The 26022-nt window shown below is 37.1% G+C and overlaps 1 protein-coding gene across 6 annotated transcripts in view; it reads right to left on the bottom strand.

Annotated features, from left to right (window-relative positions):
• CACNA2D3 (calcium voltage-gated channel auxiliary subunit alpha2delta 3) overlaps positions 1 to 26022 on the bottom strand; it is a 398896-nt gene that overhangs the window by 147083 nt on the left and 225791 nt on the right. For all 6 annotated transcript variants that reach the window (XR_004242342.1, XM_032120753.1, XM_032120750.1 and 3 more), the window contains exon 12: positions 2559 to 2637. Coding sequence is in view for 5 of the 6 variants with exons in the window: in XM_032120753.1 (XP_031976644.1) it covers positions 2559 to 2637 (79 nt within the window). In the remaining variant the exon portion in view is untranslated. The remainder of the gene's footprint in view (positions 1 to 2558; positions 2638 to 26022) is intronic.

Genomic DNA, 26022 nt, shown 5'->3' on the forward strand with positions numbered 1-26022 from the left:
TCGTTTCCTGGGCGCTGCGCAAAAGAGATGCAATACTCTTGCAACTAATGAAATATCAGAATTAAAAAACCCTCTGGGTAGGGACTAAGGAGTGAATTCATTGTTTCAGTGCAGCTGTAAAACTCCCATGGAGGTTTCCCCCTTTCCCCACAGAGGAGGCCTCTGGAGCAGGTGAACAGGCTCGGTAACTGGCTGCCTGCCACCCCAGAGCCCCCAGTGCAGGAGGGGCTGGGGTCATGCTAATAATGGGAATGGATGTGATGGGAGCTTCCTGCACAGAACTCTCCTCTGCTAATACAATAGTCTATCAACTGCTCCAGCTGGGGCACAACCTGCCTCAGGGCTGATCTGTCCTCTGCCTGAGCTGGAGCCACTATCAGCTCTCTGATACACGAAGCATTTTTATCTGCGTTGCTTTCTCAGCCTCTGCTCCTTTGTACTGATGAATCCAGTCCTTTGTTCATTTTATAATATGCCAACCACAGTGATGACCCATAACAAAATGTTTTAAAAAACCAAGCAAGAAAAACAGAAGCTGTCAAATTACTAATGTAACAGTGAATTTTACTGGGGAAAAAAAAATTAATCCCAGCTGTTTTGTTAGCCAGTAATGCATTAACTCCCATCTTTATCTCTACAGCTTTCTGCTGGAAGTGATGCTGAGGGAAAGGTAGTGCCTGTCACTTCTAAGTTCAGGATGTTACTGCTGACATCTGGCACATGCACACTAGTCACCAGGAAATTTTCACCTTTGTTCACTTCACAATCTTAGTATATCTTGTTTTCCTTGATGTGCACTTGCTTATGATGCAGAAGAGTAAATCACTGCAAACTTCACAAACCACTCTGGAGGGATTTTGGGGATTTTGAATGTTTTAATGTATTTAAAATGGTTTGTTTTGCTTCATTAAGCAAACTCCCTCTAGATATGTCCTACTTATATGGAAAAATGTAACAGAAAAACATATTTGGGGTTTTTCAAGGTTTCACAATCAGAACCTAGAAGCTAAAGAAGTTTTGCAAGGTGGTGTGAATTTCCCCTGTGACCCATTTTGAAGGAAAGGGCTGCTGTCCACAGCCCAGTCAGCTGGAAACCCTGCAAATAGCCTTAATCTATGTTGTGCTTCCAAGAGGAAAATCACTGCAAGGAAAATTGATTTTAGGGTCATTCACCCTCAGTGACAACAACATATTTCGGCCCACCCATGCAAGGAGTAAACTACAGTCCTGCTATTCAGCCAATCTTTAGACCAGCTTGACTACACTCCTCATCTGTTGTGCTGTAATCCCTCATTTCACTGAAATAAAATGGACAAGCTGTAACTGAAAACTCGAAGGAAAAATCTAAATCTGTACTGTCTGGCCATGACATGCTGTTTCCTATTGTGATTTTCAAAGCTAAAAAAAAAATATTTAATTACTGATTAGTGGCAGAATATTTTTACATTATAAGCTATCAGAGAGCAGGTATTGTAACTATTAAACTGAGAGGGAAATAAATTTTTAGAAGTAACAGTCATTAAGCTGTTTAGTTGATTCATATGAGTAAGACTCTTGACTCAAAGAACCATGGCTCTGAAAAGAACAAAGTAGTCCTGAAGAATGACAAAGGTGACCACTTTTCCCCTCTGGGAATAAGGAAGACGTGGACCAGATGATCTGCTAAGGCAGCTTCCATTGCCTGGTCCTAATTTCTGAGTTGCTGTACTTAGATCTTTATGAATTTGTGGAGCTGGGCTAAAAAGTTAAAAGATTTTGTTGATTAAATTGTCTTCAAAAAAGATGCTTCAAAGGATTCTTATACTATTATTTAAACTAAATTATGGTGTAATGTTAGCTGATTAAGACAAGACTTCAAACTGAGTAATTTCCATCAGCTGGACATAACAGTAGTTAGAGAAATAATGACTAAATGGATAGCACCTGATGCAATTCATCATAATGTAATGTGGCACAATGGAAAAAAGAACTTTTATTTTTTTTCCAAGAGGAAAGAAAAAGGAAAACCTGAAGATTAATTGGAGTTTGGGGCTGTTTTTTTCCTGAATCATTCTTACTTATACTACTCAATCCTTTTACTCCAGCAAGTCAGCATCTTAAATGTTTTAATGCTCTTTTCCTTAAAGGATATAAACCAGTTTTTTTCAATTACACTGTCAGTTCCTCGAGGGACAGGATGTCTGGTGTTTTACATACCATGCCTAACTCAACAGAACTTGTACCCAATGTTCTTAGAAACCAAACTCACTCTGAGTAATAACAGATAGAAGAGAACAAGTGCTTTGAAATTAGTTTGTTCTCTGAACAAAAATTTAAGATCACATAGTTTAAAAGCTTCATAAATATTTTAAAGAAGAAAATTTCAAATTGGGGTTTTTTGCTCTTTAAATTGTATGTTACAAGACAATTAAGTCTTTTCATTTTCTGGGGAAAAGAAAACGACCCATCCTCGGTGAGTAGCTGTCAGCAACACCATATCTGTAGAAGGGTCAGATGTGCAGGAAGGCTCAGCAGTGGGGTTTTGGAAACAAGGCTTCCACAGAGGAAGGTTAACGAACCTTTGTTAGCACAGGCCATCCACTTCAGGTTATCAGCAAATGCAGCTTCTCTTCCAATCAGATAGGTAAAAATGCGGACCTGAAAGTAAAATGCAAAAGATAAATCAATTAATACTGCATTTAAAACATATCCAGTGGAACTTCAGATACAGGTATGTAATTCACAGGATACACCCCTTCTAAGAAAGTATTACTGGTTAAGCAGCACAGTAGGTTAAAAAAAAATATTTCTGCCAGTAATGTCTTCCTGAAAAAAAGGTTGCTTTTTTTCTGTGTAATAGGATGGTTGATCTTTTTGAATGTGTTTAATATCTGACCTTTAACTACAGTTATGGTTAATGTGTAATTAAGAATAAACTAAAACCATTGGAGTACAAAATGGTATATTTCAGACAAACCTATTCTGGACTTATGAATTCAGAAAATTGCTATGATGTTGGGGAAGAGGCACTCAATTAGCAAATACTCCTGTAGATAAAGAATCTGCAACACCAGGCAAGCAAATTCCCCTCAGCTTTTAAGGTTCATATGATGCAATGTCATTGTCAACACAGACACAGGTACCCAGAGGCAGCATTTTAATATCATTTAATTAATTTTCAAATTTAAAAAAAAACCCTTATCATTTTTCCCATTAGCATTTTTCCTCCTTCACAAATGATATTATTTGTGGAATAAATCAACTTTATACTAAACTCCCATAAGGTTTTTTTGTTCCCTACAGAAGTAGTTTTAAAACACTCTGAAACTCTCCCTCTTTACTGCCAGTTGTGACACTATATTCTCTCACTGCCCTTTTACTCATTTTCTTAATGGCCACATCCTGTTTTTAGGCATACATACATTTGTGGTATCATCATGCCTAGAGAGCAGATTCCAGTGACAAAACTTTTCCCAGTCTCTCAAACATAAAATACACACAGAACTGAATCATGATTTATATGGTTTAAAAAGTCTACACAGTGATGGTGTAGTGTTGCAAGTTTGAGTCCAACAGTCTGCATAGTCCCACTCTAAGGCTCTAAAGAACACAACATTAAACAAAAGAATGGTGCTTTAATATTTTGTTGATTGCTATGAAAAGCATTAATAAAGAAATTCTTTATTCTGCAAAGACACATAAAAGTGCACAGTGAGATTTATACTCTCAAAATACAGCATAAATCAATGTCACATTTTATCTTCCTGCAAATGATGCTTGAAAATAGCCTATGATGAGACTGAATACTCTGAGAGATTTATATTTAATGATCTGCTTTAATCTATAAAGAATCAAACTAGACTGTGTTCCTAATAAAAGGAGACCAGCCTTATCTAAACAGATGAGCAGTAAGCATGATAACAGGCACAGGCAGCAAAATAGCCTACAAAAAATAAAATTTCAGCAAACTGGTAACATGGATCATCATGAGGAATGAGCTGTCTCTGTGATATCCATTGTAAGGATTTTAATGATTTTACACTGAATATACTTTCTACATCTAGTTTACTTATTATCTAGCAGTTTTGCTAGAAAATATTTTAATCATGATAAAAATACTGATAATTGTAATTACTTGAAAAAATAAAGGAATCTATCAAACAGAGAGCTAGAAGATGAGTGATCCAAATTTATTAACTGCTGTTTCCTTCCCTGTCCCAAGGCATTGAGTATTTTTCTCTACACACTTTCCATGGTACATGTTATACAAATTATGTTTACTACTGTCAGCATAAAGTAAAAAGTCTTTTATACAGTGAAATATAAGTGACATTATAATTTTAAAATACCCTTTCTATATTTCTCATGAATCAATAGAGTGACTTATTATTTATAGTAGTATTGTAAGAAAATAGCCATGACAGGGTCACAGGAAGGTATTTCAGTTAAAATTAAAGCCACTGATACTTTAAATTTTTCCTTCTACACTGATCCTAGAGACACATTAATAGGTGTTTCAAATATTGTTTAATACTTCATTGAAAATTTTGAGAAAAATCCTCAAGATCAGTTCTGATGGAAAAAAATTCTGATTATTTCTCTACTTCCAAAAGTTTCATTTGCTCAGTTCATTGAACCCATCAGCATAAACTTAATTCACTGTGAGCTTGTAGTGAAAAGCATTAACCATACACTGCACAAGTATGGCAGAATCACAGAATTAACTAGGTTGGAAAAGACCTTTGAGATCACTGAGTCCAACCTATGACCTGACACCACCTTGTCAATCAGACCATGGCACTGAGTGCCACATTCAGTCTTTTCTTAAACACTCAGGGACAGTGACTCCACATCTCCCTGGGCAGCCCATTCTTATAAAACAAAGGCTTGGCATATTATTTTCTGCTTTCAGAGACCACAGCAGTGACTTAGGTAATAAATTATTAGGACTGAAACTTGCATGAATAAGTCTAAACTCTAAATCCCATTTTTCAGAACAGGCTTGGTTCTACACACCTTTCATACTACTTTTGTTCTTCTGCATAGGTATTCTATGTGATAATTCAGGATGTTTAACACCAATAAAAAAGTTACTGTGGCCATATGTTTACTCCAGATACATAAAAATATAACAAACTCAGTATTATAGAACTATTACATTAATTTGGGAAGATAAATTCAGACTACTTCAACTGCTGTCCATGGATGAGACCTGTGCAGTGATGGGCTATGTATGGTGCAAAACAGGACACACAGCATCATAATAACCAGTGAAATTGTCATTGTACATTGATTAGACATTGGGGACCAGATTTAATAACAACCCATATTCTCAGATCCCAGGCAAGATATATGTTGGTAGGTAAAGCTGTTAATAGTGACCACCAAATTTTCTACTTGTTTTATGTGAGGTAACTGAATGGAAAGTGTGTCAAATCAGTCCTGCTCTGCAAAATGATTGCATGAAATGTTTATTTTACTCAAACAACCCACATATAACACTAATATTGTGTAGTCTGCTGATAAATATGTATAGTATTGAGGCATATGATTGAAATCTCTAGAATTAATAATTGATGAGGAAGTATAAGGTGTGTCTGTCTCATTCTGTTTGTATTTGACCTTGAAGAAAATAAAAAAATAGAAATTATGAGCTTTAATAGGTATTTACACTATATAGACACACATTGATACACCTATGTTGGTATCTTATGGTACAGCATAATGTTAGGCCTAAAAATTCCTTTGAATCCATATGGAGAGAATGTTTCAGTCAAGGCAGACTGAATAAATTCAAAGTTGTTATGGGCCAATCCCAGAAGATCCAGTAACAACATTTACATAGTCTACATATGCTCTGGCTAACTGAGTATAAGCCAAATGAGAAAAACACCTTTGAATATCCGAGTGCTGTGATTGAATCAAGAGACCACTTCCATCAGAGAAGGAATCTGCATCAGAGGGTGTAAGTACCTCTGGCAAAAAACGTATGGCAGAAAGAGATGGGTAATTTTTAAAGCTCTACAAGATACTTGAAAGAGACACCTAAATAAAAATATTTTCTGTGCCTGACCTGCAAAGTATTATATCAACTATATTAAGGCTTATCATGAACTGTTAGGTGTGGAGAAAGAAAATATTCTCAGGCAGATGTACTAGTCTTGAATTTTTATATCCTATCTACAAAACTGAAAATTGTAGATGTCAGACTCACTGAACACAAAGGAAAGCTTACTCCAAGAGCAAAAACTTCAATCTTTTCAATTATACTTGCTGTTTCTGCACAGTAGGTGCCACAGACTGCTATTTTTAAGCCAATGTTCACAGAATATGGAGTGAGAGCTCCATAGCAATATCAAAGAAACTGAAAGGACAATGGAACTAGAAACTTAATAGAACTTGTGACTTTCTCACTTCATATTTTTCTGAAGCAAATGTTGAATGGCAAAGAATACCATTTGAGATTGATGTATTTTAATTATCTTTAAAACAGCAGCTGTGGAAACCTCCCATATGTTACCATTATGTTATGCCCCATTCCTGACCTGGAAGGGTCACTTCCTGGAAAGGATGTCATTCAGTTCCTCTTCTTACTAAAAGATTATTGCATAAGCTCCAATGGTTCTGAACTGTGGAACCAAATTGATAATATGCAACCAACTAATTTCAATGGTGCATTTTATGATGGCCAGCTTCTGTGTGCACGACTGTGCAGTCAGGTCACAAGCAGGTGTCGCAAGCTTTGTTGGCAACTATTCCCATCTACACAGCAGAGTTAACCAATATTAAGGCATCAAACCTCCAAGCTCAGTAGTGCAGACAAAACTGGACACAAATCTTACACCGAGTAAAACACCTAAATCAAAAGCAGACATACAACTGCAGGCATTATCAATATTTTTATCTTGCTTTCTCTCTGGTTTTCCAGTCTCTGGTTTTTCAAATTCTTCTTGCCTTACCTAGGCACAGATCATGGTTTGGACTATGTAAGGGGTTGCTATCTACTCTTTGTTGCAGCTCCTCAAATTTTGAAAAATAAGAGTATTGTTAGTAAGTTTCTTGCTTTTACAGCCAGAGAATATTCTGAAGTTTGAACCTTTAAACTCCAGACAGAAGGTTTATATAAAATCTCAGAGATGCGTACATTCAACCATTAGTGAGGAAACCTAAGAATGATGACTAAAATGACAGCTATTTCAATGCTAACCACTTCATCTGAAATATCCACTTAACAGTTTCATCCATTATGTGTGGGCTAATCTGCAGTCCCTGAACTGTCCTCACCTCTGAAACTTCATTAAACTGGCAGCGTAGGAAGAGAATAGGGACTTTCTTCCATCTCTGTTAAGCAAGACAAGTCAATCTGCAAGATTCTACACATTGGAACTGTGAATTCATATCTTCATGCCAAACAGCTGGTAAAATAGTATTTCCAGAAACTTAAAATACTGTGTGGGAGGGGAAATGGGACTTCTGCTTGCAGCTGCAAACTATTTCATGGACACCTTCAGCAAAATAGTCTTTCCTTTCTGGCTCAGCAAGAAATAAAAATAGTCCTGTGGCAATAGCTACGGGATTTAACTGGGATATAGAGACAAAATTCAAGTTCGCATAGTTATAAGCTGTGGTGGTCCAGGAACACCTCAGCTATTCTCTGCATAGAGGAGCAAATGGTCTAACTGGGAACAATGGATCAACGTGAGACTGAGTGATTGTCTGAACTCCTAAGCAGCCTCACAAAAAATAATTAATCTCTTACAAGGGCTCTCAAGGTGAGAGCCCTCAAGATAGCTTTTCCTAGGCATCTCATGCTTCCTGCCCAACATTACACCATGCTGGTCACCACTTCCAGATTAGTCTTCAATATCACTCTTCACATAATCTCATCCTCCTAGTCCCCTCTCTCCAGAATCCTTTTGCACACCCCACCTCAGAAGACAACAGTGGGAAAAGGAGGAATTGATGCTGCAGTTGGTCCCTGTGTTAAGCACATGGCCCAACCCCATATTCGCCTGTGAGGAGCAGTCTGGATGCAGCCATAAAGGATTCTCAGAGTCATACCAGATTCACTCATCACAATCAGTAAGATTCACAATAAAAAAAATCTGAACAGGCCCCAGGCCTTTGCACAAGAAACCTTACCAAATCTGAAAAGGGAAAAATGTTGAACTTGTGAAACGTATCAATGTGAGATGTATTATAGGTTCTAACTTTAACCAATACACACACAGATCAATCCAAAAATAAACACGAATTCCAAGCGTATTTAGTGCTTCTGGTTGTTGCAAAGGGCATAACATACAGGGCAATGAACAGGCATGGGAAAAGAGAAATATGAAGTCACTCTGGAAATTTCATCTCTAAATGTCTTCATAGCTTTTTCTACTTTAGTGCATTTTTTATTATAAAGTAATTAAAGAAAGCCCCAAAACAAACAACTTGAGGATCTATTTGCATTGATAAGTTGTCTGGAATTTCCATGAAGATGATGCTCTAAATGAAGGGGTGCAAAGCCTTGTGATGTAAAGACAGCACTACCTCAATATCTTCTGTCCTGTTAGAGACCTTTGCCCTGTGAAGTGCTGAAAGCCTCAACTTACAGTTCACTCAGTGCAAGGAAGCCATGAAATTGAAGACATTACCTCATGAAACTGAATCCTTAAATGTTAAGTTACTCAGTAAAAGGTTCTTCATTGTTAATTTTTCTCCTGTAGTATTCAAAATACCTCTTTTGGGAAAGTTTACATTTATACATTTCCTCGTGTTTTTTCCTTCCTGCAATTGCACACTGTACCCAGACAATTTTATAACAATATTTTGTATTATAGTGATATTGAAACTCCATGTGTTGTACCCTAAAAACTGATGGGACAGTTAGCAAAAACCAACCCCAAATAATTAAAACGTCTACTTCACTGGAAAACAAGATGTTGTAAGCAAAAACTGCAACAAAGGAAAAGCTGAGCCCTGCTTCCCCAAACACCCACATCCCCAACAGCTCTTAGCATAGACCTACCTCAGAAAATTTATGGAGAAGAAAAGGAAATGGATGCTGCAGTTAATCCCTTGTGGTCAGGGGACAGCAGCACTGTGTCACACTCACCTGTGAGGAGCATTTGGAAAATTCAAACAAGCCACAGGTTTTACGTCACACATCAAGTGAGGATATTTCTTCTAGCCCTGAAAATGTGCTGACATACTTTGCCGATTTACAAAGAATCATTTCCCACTGTGAAAATTCACTCAATACATAAGAAATATTGCTAGCAGGGAGAGATGGGATTATGCTGTTTTACACTGTGCAAGGACAGAGCAGGTGATGAGAAAGTGTCCAACTCAAGGCTTATTAGCACAGGGCTTATGGTTTCCCTACAAGGGTCTGATGGTTGACATGGCTGTGAAAAAACAGGACAGGTTTTTTTACATGGGGCACAAGTTGTAGCTGTTTTACACATCCTGGATTATTGGTCACACAGCACTGAATAAGATCAGTTCCTTCACAGGTGGCACAAACAGCACAGCAGCAGCTTAACAATAAACAATATAAAAAGTTGTGGCAGAGAAAATAGGTTGTATGAAATAACCACTTCAGAGATGGTATTTAAAAGCAAAACAAAAAAACCCACAAAAATGTCTAATAAGCATCCAATACTTTCTAGTTCTCTTTCCTGCTTGGTGTGCTGCACTTGTAAATGATGTCAAATAGGCAACCAATGATGTACTAAGCGTGATACAACAGCATGCAACTTGAACGTACTACATTCTTCCCAGCAGTTTAACAAGTTAATTCAGCAAAGACAATTTTCACAGATTTTGTGAATATTAAATGTCCCAAAGACTACACTGCAAAAACTCCCAAAAACCTGAGATTATCCCAAACCAACTTGCTGCCTTCAATGTAACTTTTACTTTCTGTACAAGCTATAACAAACTACTTTGAGCCCGATGGGTTGTACTATAAATATTTCAGATATACAGAGAGAGTGTGAATAAAATCTTTATATAGCACCACCGAATATTGTGTAAATACTACACATTATTACTGAAGAACTATTTTAGAAATATTTCCCTGAGTTTTACTTTTTATGTCATTCCACTGGTACCTCCAGCCATGGTACAATGTCTTCAACTACATGGGGTATAGAGGGAGAAGAAAATTTTAACTCACCCTTTTTTTCAAGAATTACCTGACATTAGTTTTCTGTCATAACAATATTAATCTTTCAAAGTAAAATGAAAGAGATTTATTGGAGCTAGGAACAAATTCTATGCTATCATCTGAAAAGCAAAGGAAATCTTTGATTCCTTTCCTGATATGCGAGATTCCAGGTCAGTCATTACAAAAGTGTAACAAGCCAAGCCTACACGAACTCCTCAAGCATAATTCAACTATACCTAATATTGACGTTCTTCAAAATCCTGGAGGATTTGCTGAAATGTAGAACATACATTTTCTTCCTTAAATGCAAAATAGCAGCCTAAACAAATTAATTTGTCTGAATGAGGAGAAGGGGAAGGGATTAGAGCAGAAGCCATGACATAACCAACTTTCTTGGATCTAACTGAAGCTCCTGTGAAAAAAGCAGGCTCATACAATTTCTGCTACTACTCTACTCAACTTTCCTGCATATCAACTAATTTTTTATGCAAGAATCCATGAGAAAAGATCAAAATCAGACTAAATTCTAAGTAACCAAATACTGCCAACGTCTCCACTTCTGCTATTGCACAGTTCCAGGATGTAACATAGAACAATGGTAACTCATTTATAGTGTACTTCACTGTGCATGGTGCAGACACAGATTATAAGATGACATAATGGATAAAGCACTGGCCTTTCACCCTTGGGATTTTGTCCAGCCTGCAGTCCTATCAGATAATGGGTTTGGCAATCTCCACTAGTCTCTTTTGGACACTAATCCCCACTACAGAGTCTCTATAATTCATCACATAATTTAATACACCTGGCAACTTTACCATCAGTTCATTCTTTTGTTACATAAAGGCCCAAAGTGAAGTCAAGGGTGGTTAATGCTCTGACAACCAGCTATTATCTCCCATAACAGCTGATTTTGAGGGGATTATTGCAGTCATAAACCATTTTATAAAAATTGGCAACTGGGAAAGCAGTGTAAGAAAATAAGGTGATATTTAGAAGTTTTATCACTGATTTTCTACCAATCTGTAATGGAGTTTCTAGCATTCAAAAAATGCTGGAGAGGAAACTCGAGATTAAAGCTACAGATCATGGGCCAAGAATCTGAGGCCTGAACAAGCTGATAGTCAGAAAGGTTTGACTATTTTGAGGTTAAAGACACCTTTTGTCTTTCTCTTTTTTTCTCTGAAAAATATACAATATATTTCTTCTTTATTTTGTTTCACTTATTTTTTCACCTTTTCACTTTATCAAGATTCTTCCCTTTTCAATTTGAAGTATTTCACCACTTTTGGTATTCCAGTTTTAGACCTACAGCTGTGTTCACAAATGAACAAGGGACTCCTCTGCTCTCCAGACCAATTGCTGAGGATATAAGTGACCCTTCAGGCAAGAAAAAGGGAGCTGCACTCAGTTTATGGGACAAGAAATCAGCTCACTGGAACTGTGGGAAAGGTTGGGAAGATGAGCAGTTGAGGATCCAGTCTAAACTACAATGGGATTAACACACAAGCAAACAGGCAGTAGCACCAAGGTACTCATAGTCAAGGGAACTAGCACACACAGTTCCCACTGGAAATATGTATGGGTTCTGCAAAGTGGTAAAAAGGCATCAAAAATCTCACCAGATAAAAGTTAACAGAATGTAAGTGCTGTTTGGTAGACATCAGAGTGTAGAAGGATCATTTTAAAAGGTGTAAGTTCCTTCTGGGCTCTCTAGTACATCACAACTATATCTGTGCAATGTCATTTTGCATCATGCAGGTGTGTAGCAGTAGTTGGATGCTCTATATTTAATCAACAAAATTTCTTTGTAGAATACATTTCACACAAAGAAAAAAATCATTAAAATAAAGCCAGAGAAATTCAAACCATGGCCACTCTGACCAAGAGGCATTACTAAAATTAATAAAATATGATCCTTTTTGTAGAAGCTTCACATAATTGTATTGAAGTGAGCTTCTGTATTTCCTGACTCAGGATATCTGTCTTTTTTCATGCAAGCTTGAACTGAGCAAGTTTTCCTTCACTACAAGGAGATGTAAATCCCCCTGGCCTGTGCTGTGAACCAACCGTTTTAGGTAGAAGTCAGTGTGGTGCTGAGCTCCACTTTGTAAGCCTACATTTGGTTCTGTACAGCTGAATTTTATGATAGGTGTTATACTAAGTTCAGTGGCAAAAGGTTCAGGTCCTAAGAATCCAACTTGCAACAGGAAGATTGTCATAATGTAGCACAGAAAACTGTATGAGGTCTACTCAGAGAATGCAAAGAGTTTTGCAAATTGTGGATAGAATAGAACCATAGAATATGAGTTGGAAGGGATCCACAAGGATTATCAAAGTCCAACCCCTGGGCTTGCACAGGACAGCCCCAAGATTTACACCGTGTGCCTGAAAATAAAACTGAAGACTTACAAGAACAGGAAAAAGGTTGTGGATAGAATTTAAGATTACTTTACTTGTTCCTTGAAATACAAAATCAGCCAAAAGCAGAAGAAGCTGTAAATGCAGATGCTGCTCTGATAGAACAGCAGACCCACTGTTTGGCAAACTCTGGTAGGAATGTGTGTTTATTGTTGGGCTTCCTGTGAGTAGAAACACTACAACTTCTTTAAGAAAATCTTCCTGAAATCTGAGTTAGTGGATAGAAAAATAAATGAGATTTTACATAAAAACTGTCTTCTATGCCGAAAAATATTTAATCCTTCAGACACTATGTATATATACCATGAATTGTTTGAACCTTCAAAGTGCTACAGCAAGAACATAAAATAGATGTGAAATTCCTTTATCTTGACATTTTAACTAACTGAAGGCAATTGCTGCTCAGACTGTCACAGTATACCAGTCAGTATGAAAATCACTATGCCTTTAAGTTCATCTTTGATTAAAATTAAATGTACCTCTAATTTATAATTTTTGTAGCCCTACAGCATCCATGTGTTCTCACAGTTAAACGAAGTCAAACTAAATATTTAATACACCATTCTAATTAGCTACAAACTATTACCTGATTTAAGTCTGTAAATGAATGTGAAAAGACTCTGGAGGCCTAATGTTAACCTTCATCCACTCCAGTTATACGAGAGAAATTACAGGCTCTAATTAGACTCTTTAAACTGCAAAGAAATAGAATTTTCATAACCAGCTTATTAAAAAACGAAGACCCCCTTGGGACAGGGCAAATTGCTTCTACCCTGATCCGCTTATCCTTGTACAACACCATACAGAAGACTCATGTTGTCTGACTTGCAGCTCATATTTCTCCCAAATTAATGAGCACTCAAATTATTCCAGCTGCCCCCTTGGCACAGGGAAAAATTGAAAATCCGTGGCTGCCAAGTGACGTGTAAACCCAGCTGCTAAATAAAATGTGCTTAAGGGGACACAGCTGTCGAGGTGACTATTTACATTAAAATAAGTCCATGGATACAGAACAAATGTGTAAAGACAGTGTACAGAAACAGTGTACAGCACTTTGTTTAACCCTTGAATTTAACCAGGTCACGAAAATTTGCAGCATCATTTATAGGCTAAAGGTAAGTGCATGGTCTTTTGACCTTATGATTTATTTCTTCCAATTTGTCTAACCTTGGAAAAATTCTGATTTTCTTCTGCAAAGCAGGTAAATTCAGAGGAATCACATGAAAGAGGAGAATTCACACGACAGACAGGACAGCGGATTTTTCGAAACAACTCTACTTGAGTTTAATGCAGAAAGTTTAACTGCATTTCCTGCTCTCCAAAAGTGTGCAGTGTGACATTAAGCACACTATTTGAGGCAACAGAACTGAAAATTATGCTTGCAGAGAATTCACACAGACTTGCAGAGTCAAAAAGAGACCATCACATTTTTTGCCTTAACCCACGCAGGCTGCCAACTCACTTCCACAAGAAACTGAGGATACTAGGTGTTATCTTTAAAACACTAAATCATATAAGAACTGTGTTCTGTAAGAGTTAACTGTATTCTAAAATACTCTAGGATGCTGTGGTTCATAGGCCACACTTTTAAATGGTTTATAAACCATGACTGTAACCCAGCTGACTTGAAAAGCACCATGCCAGTAGAATATATACATTGGAATAATAGGGGCCAATGCCAAGTTTCTCTTTACTAATCAGGACTACTTGGCCAGAGGACACCTTGGATCTAGGACCATAATCTAAATTCAAATTTTTACAGTCAAAAACATTTGCTTTGGTCAGGAAGTACACGTGAAGCCCAAGCCATAACAAAATGTGTGTGCAAGCAAATCCTAACAAGAATTGTACAGAACCCAACTGTAGAGAAGGTTAAATTAGTCAAAGGTTTATTTATTTCAGCCTTCACCAGACAGTTTAATTTGAGTAGTTACTATGACACAAGCATTTTTAACTGTGGGATTAGGAGCTGAGGTCATATTTGGAAAAAAATGGTAGATAAGTAATACATGTTTAAATCAATGAAGCCTGATAAAATTTTCCTTGAAGTGTTGGAGAAACTAATCAAATTAATCTTTAAAATATCAGTGAATATTTTTTAAGATCTGTGGGTAACAAGGGAAACACCAAGGACAAGAAAAGCAAAATTTATTTTTAAGTATTTTCAAAACCAAGGAAAAAATCTGAATATAACTTCCCAGATTTTACGACCCAAAAAGACACTAGAAAAAGTGATTAAACAATTAATTCAATCAAATACAACACAATAATGTGGGAAGAAACAGCCAACATCAATTTAAGAGTAATTCTGTTTAACCAATCTTATTTCCTTTAAAAACAAGTGCCTTTTGTACTACTCAGGTGGGTGAAAAGAGGAGGAGAAAAATATCCTGATTAAATTCTCTAAGTATTTTTTAGGAGAAGTACAGTGATCCTCCCCAATCTTGGACTCATAGGCAGCATACCATCCCTAAGAGCTTCCAATTGGGCCTGATAAAAAAAATGCCACAGCATATTATGTGCTCAGTGATGTTGTTTCCCTCTAAGGACTCCAAGCCTAATGAAATGAACATAAGGTGAATGCACTTCTCAGACAGCTGTGCTCTCAAAGTGGATTTATTATTGTCATGTTAGGAAGAGAATTTGGTAGAGGGGGAAAAGATCTGGCCAGTAGAAAGTGCAATTTAATAATTTGATTCAGGATTTAAATGACTGACTAAAGAGAACCCTTAAAAGTTTGTCAAATGACATGAAGCTGGAAGTCATTCTTCCCCCTGGAATACAGAACTAGATTCAAAATAGTATTTGGGAGCAAGGGAAACAGTCTGAAATTAACAGGATTAAATTTGTGTCAAATAAGTCTATCATTAGGAGGGAAAGTTCTAATGCATGGATGAAAGATGAGGAAGAACTTAGTGGAGCACCAGAAAAAGATTTAGATTTCTGATAGAATCACAAATTCACTGTGGGTCAAAAATGCCAAAATACAGCAATAACAGCAAATATCAAACACTTGCTGGATGTGGCTGAAGGAAATGGCAATACATACTTGATGTGAATGCAAGGGAGGTGGTTATTCAGCTCTACCTGTGAAAAGCAGACATGGAAAAAAGCTATGGCTGGACTTGGTGTGTAGTGCAGGGCCTGAGACAGTTAGAAAGGTCTGTGATAAAGCAGGAACCCTGCATGTACACAAGAAATGGGGTTTTACTACTTACCATTAGCTATCCTAGGTAAATTTAAAAGCACTTTCACTGAGAATGTCATCCAACAATAAAACACATTTTACATAAGGCTACAGACATTGTAACATAATGGGTATCTTAGTTGAATACAAAAAGCAGGTTTGCTTCATCGTTCTTCTCTGACTGCATCCTGAACAACTCATTTAAGGATTTTACCTAGTGGTGACTCCAGGTACTGTGGTTAACAAAACATCGAGGGGTTTCACCTGTCAATTTGAATTCATCATTGTTCTGATATTTGTTAAACATCAACAACAGCAGTTGAGGTGTTTGCAAAGAAATACTTTGACTCTTTTAAACCTGATATTAGAGAGAATAAAGGATGAAGACTTGAACTACTGTGGACACTAAATATGAAAAACAGCCTAGCGAGGTCCTTCCTCTGGGCTCAGAGCTAAGTAAGCTTTTTTCTCTAACGTGACTCACAAGCTATGCTCTAAGTCCTGTAGTTAATTATAAAAACATGATCTGTTTGCTCTCTCCATTTTCACTGCTGGTTTTGCATTGTCCACACCATATAAAAGTATGCAGTGATGTCACCATATGTATCATGGAGAAGAAAAAACAGATGAATACTCTATAAACACTCTTCATTCTTAAAACATGTAGCCTAAACAAAGGGCTTCCTCCTCCTTCTTTTAGAGAAACATGGGAAGAAGGAGAACTGAGAACCAAAATGAGGACACTGAGCATCAGCATACTCCTATTGAACTTGCATTTGACATTAGGAAACACAGGAAAGTTAAGTTAGTGGTGAAAAATGGGGAACAAATTTAAAGGATAAAAAGAATTTGTTTTGCAGAAGGATTTTTGACACCAAGTGATTTCTTAAAAATCTTCCTGACATGCTACACATATTCATTTTTCCTTACAGTAATCCTTTCTGGAGAATAACTGAATCTATTCAAAAAGCCCCCTATTCTGACATTTTGCTGCCTCCATCACAATGCCCATTACAAAATCTAAAATCAAATCAGCAATTCCAAACTCTAGAACATTTTTAACACATGGAGTCATTTAAAATAGCTAAAAACCCCCTTATCAATCTGTAACTTTTTAATATTAATATTGATATTAACATTAACATTAATATGCAGGTGCTTAGTGCTGAAAAAAAAGTAAGAGACTCTTGGAGTAGGAATGTAAAGACAAAAAGAACAAAGTAATGCCCTCAGTGCCAAGAAGAGAAGACAAAGAATCAAAGCTGGAAGAAAAGACAAAGACAAGATTAAAGAATAAAGTATCTTACAGCAGAAGGAAGAGAGTACTTCTGAGAACTGTAAAGGACACAGTTGCAAAAACTGTAAACTGGATTGAAAATGAGACATTGAGAGCTCTTAGTGTGAAGAGAAGAATAAACATAATTAATGCAATGTCAGGCAACACAGGGACACAGTGTCCAACTGAAACACAAACGAAATGCAATAATAGTAAAGCTTAGGAAGTCAAGATATGAGCCTAAAATCATATTTTATTATCTATGTTATACATATATACATCATACCTACACATGACTTCATATAAAATGAGAGCAACAGGCAAACACAAAAACACGGAAGAGAGAACAGAACATGTGGGCACGCAAGCTTTCTCTAAAAAGTGTGCCTCTGGGAAGGGAAAACTAGTGTGCAATAAATTAAGACAGATTTTATTCAACCTTTTATTGAGACAGTCAAAAGAGAAAAAGGGGTTGTTCAATCAAAGGTAGAATTAGGTTAATTAAGCCAGACAACATTGAACACATGGAATTAAATCTCTGCCCAGCTGAACCTGAGGGTCCAGCAGTGCCAGGGGCCCTGCAGTAGGGACAGCTGGCACAGAGGGAGGGTGGATTCCCCAAGATGGATCCTGCACCCTTCTTGAGCCCGGAGAGACAAGAAATGTGGGTGGGTACCAGAGGAAAAGGAATGGCCAGCTGGGGGCAATGAAACTCCAGGAATCCAGGCTGATGCCAGAGCAAGAAAACAAATGTAGCTCCATTAAAATTGCTTGCCAATCTGTCCATCATCCCCTTCTTGTTCTTGTGTCCAACTCCACAATTCCTTTGGGTTGGCCACTGCCTTTCCCACCACAGGAAAAACATTTGGTGTGAGTACTGTTCCCTGTCACCATCATGCACAGCATTTGATGACTGCTATATTTAAACACTGATCTGAAATAAAGATATCTGAACTGAGAACAACAGCTATTCTTGCATAAACCCATACATAGAAACTTAATTCCGAGTACAAATGCTGATCTTATCAGTTTAATCTCCTTGGAAGGTATGAGGATAAGAATACCTGCAAGTGAAATTCCAAAAAACTCATTCAAATTCTTATTAAAAGACACTTCTCAATACTGCCTCACTTAGGCTGTGGTGCTCTCTGTGCTACAAAGGTATGAGATATACTTGCAAATTCCCCCACATGTTCCCTGGAAAAAAGAGGAAGGGAGGCCCTGGACAGAAAAGCACCTTTATTATTTAGTCCTTGTAACATTTCCTCTGATGTCAGCCATACTGCTGAAGTGAAGCACATAATTATGGTACCATTACAGTCACTGAAATCAGAATTTGTTTTCTCAGATTTTTCTAGACAACTAATTTTTATTTATTTATTCAAAGTAAAAAAAAAGTTTACTTGAAGATTATCCACTTTAATAAAACTTCATATCTTTTTAAGCTACCTACAAGAGCTCCACCATGCTGAAATCCAATAAATGAGATAGAGGCACGGTATTTTTCTGAACCAGAACACGTATAAAGCTCACTCAGGTACAGGAATCTCACAGAAGAATAAATACAACTTTCAAATAACAGTGCATTCATTTGAGACAGATAGCACACACACTGTCATCCCTCAGTTTATAGCTGCCAATTTTGACACTTTAGATTTCATTTTCAGATCAACCCAACAGCCCTATGGATGCAGTTTAGAGAGGACATGAAGCACCCACCATATTCAGGTAACACTTACTGCAAATACAAGCCACACACTAATCTGCAAGCCCTTTCCAAAACCTTTTTTTTTTTTTCCTAGAAAACTATTAAAGAGCTTTTACTGCCAAGTGCCTTCTCCTACAGTGTTCCTGTTCCTAACTCTTAACTTCATCTTTCAGTGTTGTGTGGTGTATCTGTTATTCACTGTCAGACATTTTCTAAGATGGGGTATGTTCCTAGAATTCTGTAATTTCCCATAACAGCAAATTTCCTCAAGTAACGTTTTTCCGAAAGCATCACTAGAAATAGATAAGTATATAAGTGTAAAACAAAATTCAATGCATTCCTAAGACAAGAGATGTACAAGAGGTCTCTAAACATCCCGAAAATGTTAGTACTGCAGGGGAGCTGCACATGGACTTCTAAAATACTTTCCCTTATTTGTTGTGATTGTGCATATGGAGCCATTAATCTCAGTCAGCCGTCTCAAGTCTCTCCTCAGCCAGCCAGCGCTATTGATTATCTGGGCCACTGTCAGAGGGAGATTAGGACAAGGCTGACAGTTTGCTGGCTGATGTTGAATCAGGAGAAAACTCACATGATGCCAGTACACTTCAAGGAAGAATTCAGCTTATGTACTGAAAAGGATCTCTTCCCTTCTCATGCAGTGTGTATTCCTATGCTTGTTTTACACATTACTGACACAGGGGCTGTACCAACACCCCCAGCTGCCCTGGAACCAGCAGCTGATCCCAAGAAGCTTTCTGCTTGGGCAACTAGCCAGGGAATTGCAAGCATTTGTCTCAGATGTTACCCTTCCTACCATCGCTCATTTTCTCAAAATCAGGTTATGGCAACATATTCCACACAGAAAAGTATCTTGACTCAGTTCAACAGTACAGGGCAATACAGAATATAGTTTCTACATTAACTTCAAAATGAAGGTTGAATCTTTCAATCCCAATAATTTGAACAATGTCTACTTGAGAGTCTCATTAGGATTACTCCACTTGTACGAGTGTTGAAGCTGCCCTGACCTTAATTCAAAAGAGGTTTGCAATAAAGCATTTTCCATTAGAAACTCTTATTCCACCATCTCTTGGAAATTGTCCAGAACCAATGACCTTCATAAAAACATAATAGAAGAGCCATCTTATTACGGAGACTTTGAGCAAAGCGAGTTCCTCAAATACACACACACAGGAAAAGAGTTTGCTGTTCTGCTGGCAGCTTAATATTGGTTTAGCTATTTTGTGCAAGGATGCCCAAGGCATTTTACTATTACCTATATAATAAAAATGTAATAACAAATTTACAGAAGGCCCAATAATTGGATAGATGAATTCATCGACATTTTGCCTCAGGAAATACTGGTTGAATTTACACCACTCAGAAAACTGACACCCAGACAATAAAGAATAATGCAGGGATCTGGGATTCAAAGGCCTGAAATCTGTTCCTTTTTCTGCTGGTAATGTACAGAAAGTGTCTGCACAGGTCTGCCAAATATCCTATTCACAGTGACTCAGTAAGTGAAGAGCTAATTTTCCCATTTGGGGATGTCTTTTTATATGAATACACATTCTTACTAAACGCCACAGAAACAAAGAATGATATGAAAAAACGGAATTTGTGTCTACCAGGAATGTTTGTGACTATCAGAGCAGCATGTGGTATGAACACTACTGTATATGACACTACAAGAGAGAAATATATGTTAAGTAGTTGGTACTATTTCTGGCTCACTCCATGCTAACATTGATCCACTTTCATGCATGCTAAATAAAACCAAAATAATAACTAATGGGTTTTTTTAAATAACCATTTTTTTTTAAATTAAGATGCCAACATTCTTCACAGAACAATTAAAAAACAGTTTCACTTGAAAGGATTTAAGCAAATGAAAATATCAAAAGAGAAAAGTACTTCAGTGTTTGAATTTTTGCCTGACCTGTGCCTAGATGCTGGTACTCAGTACTGACCAGTGAACCTATATGTGAATTTGCTATATAAAAATTAAAATTATTGTGTGTTCTATGGTTTTGCCAGCTATTTTAAGCAAACAGTCATGGATACATGTTACTTTCTTACTGAAATTTGTTTTCAGCATTGATAATTTAGCTGGTAAATTTTATTTCCATTGAATTTTATAGGGCTATTTTAGCCTTTAAGCTGTCTAATAAAGCAGAATTGAGCTTACCACCTGTTTGTATGAATATGTGGCATTTTTATTCCAAACTCTTAAAAAGAAATCCTTAATTCTACTGACTTTTCACCCATTTTTCAGTCTTTTGTTTATTTCCAGGATCTCAAAGGAGACTGTTCAATCTCATCCTGCTCACTGCTTTACAACTTTGTTTCTGTCCAGCCCATTCTACTAAAATTATTACCACTTTTTACCCACACAGAATAGCAATTGCTGTACTCTGATTTATGTTTATCAGAACAGACCCTTTCTTCATCTCTGTTTTTACACGAGCTCTATTGTCTCACCTTGCTGAAGCCTGTTTTTTCCACTGAGGTAACTCTCTGTTGGCATTCATGATATTTCTGCTCTTGACTACTTAGTAGAATTATTTATCTGCTTAATTGCTTGCTGTGCTGACCTGGATGGCACAGCACAAAACTTCAGAAAAAACCAAACCTCTAAATAGGAAAATAACAACAGTACAATATGTCTCACATTAGAAAACTACTCAAATGTCCTAAGGTCTTTTAGGAATAAAACTTGCAGCCAAAATTACAATTCTCAAAAAAAGAAATTTAGTTTCCAAAAGATATTCCAAAGCAAGATGATCAAAATTTAAAGTATGCTGATAGGATAAAGCAAAGCAAGCAATAATTTTTCAAGTGTACATTTTCATGTCAAATTTTACTTTATTTCTTCAGGAATAAAATCATCACTCCTGTTCCATGCCACTTTTCCCATCTAGCAAACCATGCAATATTTGCATATAAAAATATCCATTGGTCAAAAGTTTAATTTAAGAACTTGCTTTAATTTACTGACAGCAGAGCCACTTGCAAATAAAATGGGTAACAGCTGATTTTTAGTCCAGGTTTCACTGTTTGATAAAACCACTGAAACAGGGAATTTGTTCATCTCCAAGGGCTACAAGTAATAATGCATCTACTCTTGGTTTTTCCTTTGTCAGTGTCTATACCTTTCTTTCTATAAAAAGCCATTTTTAACTTTTAATTTTGTTTGGGAGTTTGAAAACCAGAATGGTAAAATTGTATTCTTAGTTAAGATTACAATTCAACAGTGACATTTTGTCAGGATTTATTTATTTTATTAAAAGGATTCAAAATGTCTTTGAATAAATCAAACTGTGTCTGATCTGAAATGGAAAGAAAAGCTTCATCACCACATCTCCTTATGGTCTCTAATTAGCAGGGGAGAAAGAATTTTAAATACTCAACCTGTTCAAAAGCTACAAGGGTGAAAAGAAATGAATTGCTGAAGATCTGGGAGAGTCTGTTTCAATGTTGACTCCCCACCAAGAACTCACCAGCTGGATAAAACTTCAGAATCTCCTGTGATTAAAATGTTTAGGTTATATCTTAACTTACAAACTTGCATTTTAAAGCATCCTGACCTAAAAGATTTAATTGATCTGTCCCCTGTCCAAACAGCAGTCCCCACCTCCTTGCATATTTTAGCATAGGTTGGGGGTGCTAAAACCATACCTTTCATGCTCCTCTCCTCAATCAACACCTAACCCATTATAAACATCTCAAAGTCCAGCCTGGCAGCTATCCCAAATGCTCCAATCAAAGACATTTTGTTCAGGTTTATCCATTCAGTGTCAGGTTTATTTTTGTTATTTTTTGTGGTGGTTTTTGTCTCTGGTAGCTGTAGAGATCTCAGAATCAAATGGGCCACTAATCTAAACTCTACAGCCAACTATTTATGCATTTCCACAGTATATTAAAACTTGCATGCAAAACTTTGGCTGCACTGGCACAGCCTGCATGTGCCATTTCATGGGCAGCAGGTCAGACACTGCAGATGCTGCCCATTCGACTGGGGTACAAAGAAGTTAAATAAAATGAATTTATGCAGACAGAACTGCAAAAAAGTGCAAGTTTTGTGGATTTATTCATCCCTCCGTTTAAAAAAAAAGCCAAGATATGCAAAAGCTCAAAGTCTCTAAGCAGTCTGTTGCCCTGAAAACAGGGCAGGAAGAGAATTCAGAAGATCTCATTTCTAAGCCAGGATATTCAATACCTTTTATTTGTTCAAATATTCTGTGTTTTAAGCGTGGAGCAGATGTAATGTATAGAGTGTTTGCAATCCACAAAACTTACAAAACTCTTCTGGGTGAAGCCAGAGAGCAGAACACATAAAGTGAATGGTGTGAAGCTTTTCATGAACCATGATCCTCACCACAAACTCTCCTGATAAATTTTTTATTTGACCTTACAAGGTAGATCACAGTCACAGTGTATCACAGGGGAACCTGAATGAGATATTTCCCTAAAAATCTGTAGGTTGTGGTTGCAGGTTCCCAGATAAGTTTAGGTAAATATATAGATAGATCTCCACGGAATCTTTTGCAGGAAATGGATCACTAAAAGACAAAAAAAGCTAGGAAACTTTCTGCAAAGTAGAAACTCCTTTTCTAGTTGGCAAATACATCTATTATAGCAAATAATTAATTCCAAATATTGACTAACAGTGCTTTCTTTAGACACAGTGGGAACAGTTCTTTATATCAGAATTCATAAACACGGGTCCTGAGATTTTGCACAGATATAGACAAATACTTCATTTAATCTCCTGGAATTTTTTCACAAATACATTGTACAAACCCAAATTCACCTCCTAGTCCTTCCTGTCTCTTCATCCAGGAAGACTTTTCAGGCATAGTTTAAGGCCACTGAGCTATATATGCCTGCTATGTGCCTGGTTTTTCACCCTCTTTCAAAAATTAGGCAGAAACAACACATACCCTTTTCTGATTTTATTTTTCCCTGCAAAGAACAAGCAGAAAAAGGCCTTAAGATGGCCTCAGATACTCCATATGCTGGGCAGCTGGTGAAGCAGAAAAAGATCCCAGATCCTGCATCACTTTCTGATGCAATCCCTGCATCCTGAGGGATACATCTCCCAGTGCCTTCATCCCATCATGAGGTCAAACTGCTAGTGATACATGAGCTAATGAGAAATTCACAGTCTCCTGACACAAAGTTTTATCCAAAAGGTTCGTAAATGCCACAATATTACTTTTAAAAATTATTTAATGTGGAAGATTCAAATTATTTCCCCTATTACTGTCCTTCCATCATGAGTATGTGGTGCCAGACTTGATTTCTAGGCACCCTGAGCTCAAATAAAATTTAGGCAGTTCATGAGGGCAGTAAGGATAAAAGGTGTCAGGACTCAGTGAAATTACTTATGGAAGTGGTAAACTCAAATACACGTAAACAGACAAGGTCACAAATTAAAATGCTTTTCACAGAAGACTCTCAGAATACTCCCAGCGCACAAAGCTGAGCCCATACTGAAGCCTTTTCAGGATCACAGCTGCATCCTGACATAAAACAGAAACAATGTCAAAAGATAAATAAAAGGAAAGTTAAAACTGCAGCAACTGCACCTGGGTTTGTATTTAATATATGCTGCATAATGGTTGTTCATAATCATGAGTAATTAATGAACAGTAATTGTATTTCTCTGCAAATTACTTGCTAATTAATTAAATTTACAGTGGACATTAATATGTGAACATTGGGTGATCTTCCATTGACTGCAGCAATGCAGCAGTATCTTTTAAGATATATCTTCAGCTCATTTTGGATTAGTGAGCCATGATTTTTGAATAACATCTAGTATAAAGGGTTCTTAATTTCTGAATAATGTCTTTTAAGCAAAAAACATATGTAAATATTTAATAACTACTTAAGTACAACTAGTATGAATAAAAAAGTTTAAAAACCAAGTATGTAAAAGTCACATGAAAGATAAAGAGCCACTATTTTTCCTCTTTTTTTGTAACTTTACATAAGAAAGAGTTTGAAGTTTGCAAAAAAAAAAAAACAAAACAAAACAGAAACATAATTTGAAGGCTGAGTAAAAGCTTAGTACATAACAGCATGAGCAAACCCACAAATGTTGAAAATTACCTGCCTTTACAACACTTCTTACCACTGTAAACCCCTTCACATCTTCATCCCGCCTTCCCAATGTGACAAAACACTGCTTGTTTCAGTGACAATATTTACCTGCTGACCAATTTACAGATTGAAGAATTAGCCAAAACTACTTTTCATCCAATCACAAGAACATTAGGTTTGAAAAATCTCCTACTATAATTTTATTATCACATAAACCTTTTAATCAGTCTCCTGTCCATGTATTTCAGGGAGCCACTAGAATGGCTGTTCTCCCTCCACCCTTTATGAGCAAAGTTCTTGCAGGGTAAGGCTCCCCATCAACAACTGATAAGGACTAACACAGGCACTTCCTTCTGCCCTCTTACTCCTTCAAAATGTCAAGCATGTGATGTAAAACTTGAGCTCTGCATTAACATACCAGTGAAATGTTCTGATCTATTATATGCAGTTCAGGATATTTGCTTTTCCTCTGCCCTGTGCAAGTTTGCATTATTTTTATCCATTATCAAGAGAGCAGTGACCCCTAACAATTTTTCACTTACTGTGATAGCATCATTGCCATGCACCAACTATATACTTTCTAGATTACAGTCATTTTCAAAGGTTTTCTCCATCAAAATAGAAATAAACTGTCCAAGGGGGCAGCAGACCATAAAATCTCAATCTGGACTATGTGCAGTTTTCTAAATGACAGCAGAAAAACAGAAGCTGGAAATTGCAATATCACAGCACTTACAGTAGCCAGTGGAAACTGCCCAATCAATACCCTGGCAGCTGAACATGCTCAAGGCTGCTGAAAGAACACAAGGTGCTGACCAGAGAGCATTACAAGGTATTCTGAGCTGATCATCAAATGCCTGACAGTCTCCTCACAAGCCTGGCTTGCTCGAGTTTACCCTGTTCACTGACATGGGCTCAGACTGGGCTGAAGCAATGCAGAGGAATGGAAGATAAATCAGCTAGAGAGAGCAGCAGCATGCAGCTGTGGCAGGGAGAACCCCAGTGCCACACTCCATGCTAAAGGAGTGAGACCTGTGCCTGCTCTGGCCGCCAACTCATTACTGCTATAAATTAATAAAATACACGAACCCTCAAAACCTAAACAATTAAATAAAAATAAATCAAGCTTTGCAGAAAATTCAAAATACTGAAAACTGACAGGAATACCCTATTAAAGT

Source organism: Corvus moneduloides, chromosome 11 (genome assembly GCF_009650955.1).
Source record: "Corvus moneduloides isolate bCorMon1 chromosome 11, bCorMon1.pri, whole genome shotgun sequence".
NCBI classification, from domain to species: domain Eukaryota; kingdom Metazoa; phylum Chordata; class Aves; order Passeriformes; family Corvidae; genus Corvus; species Corvus moneduloides.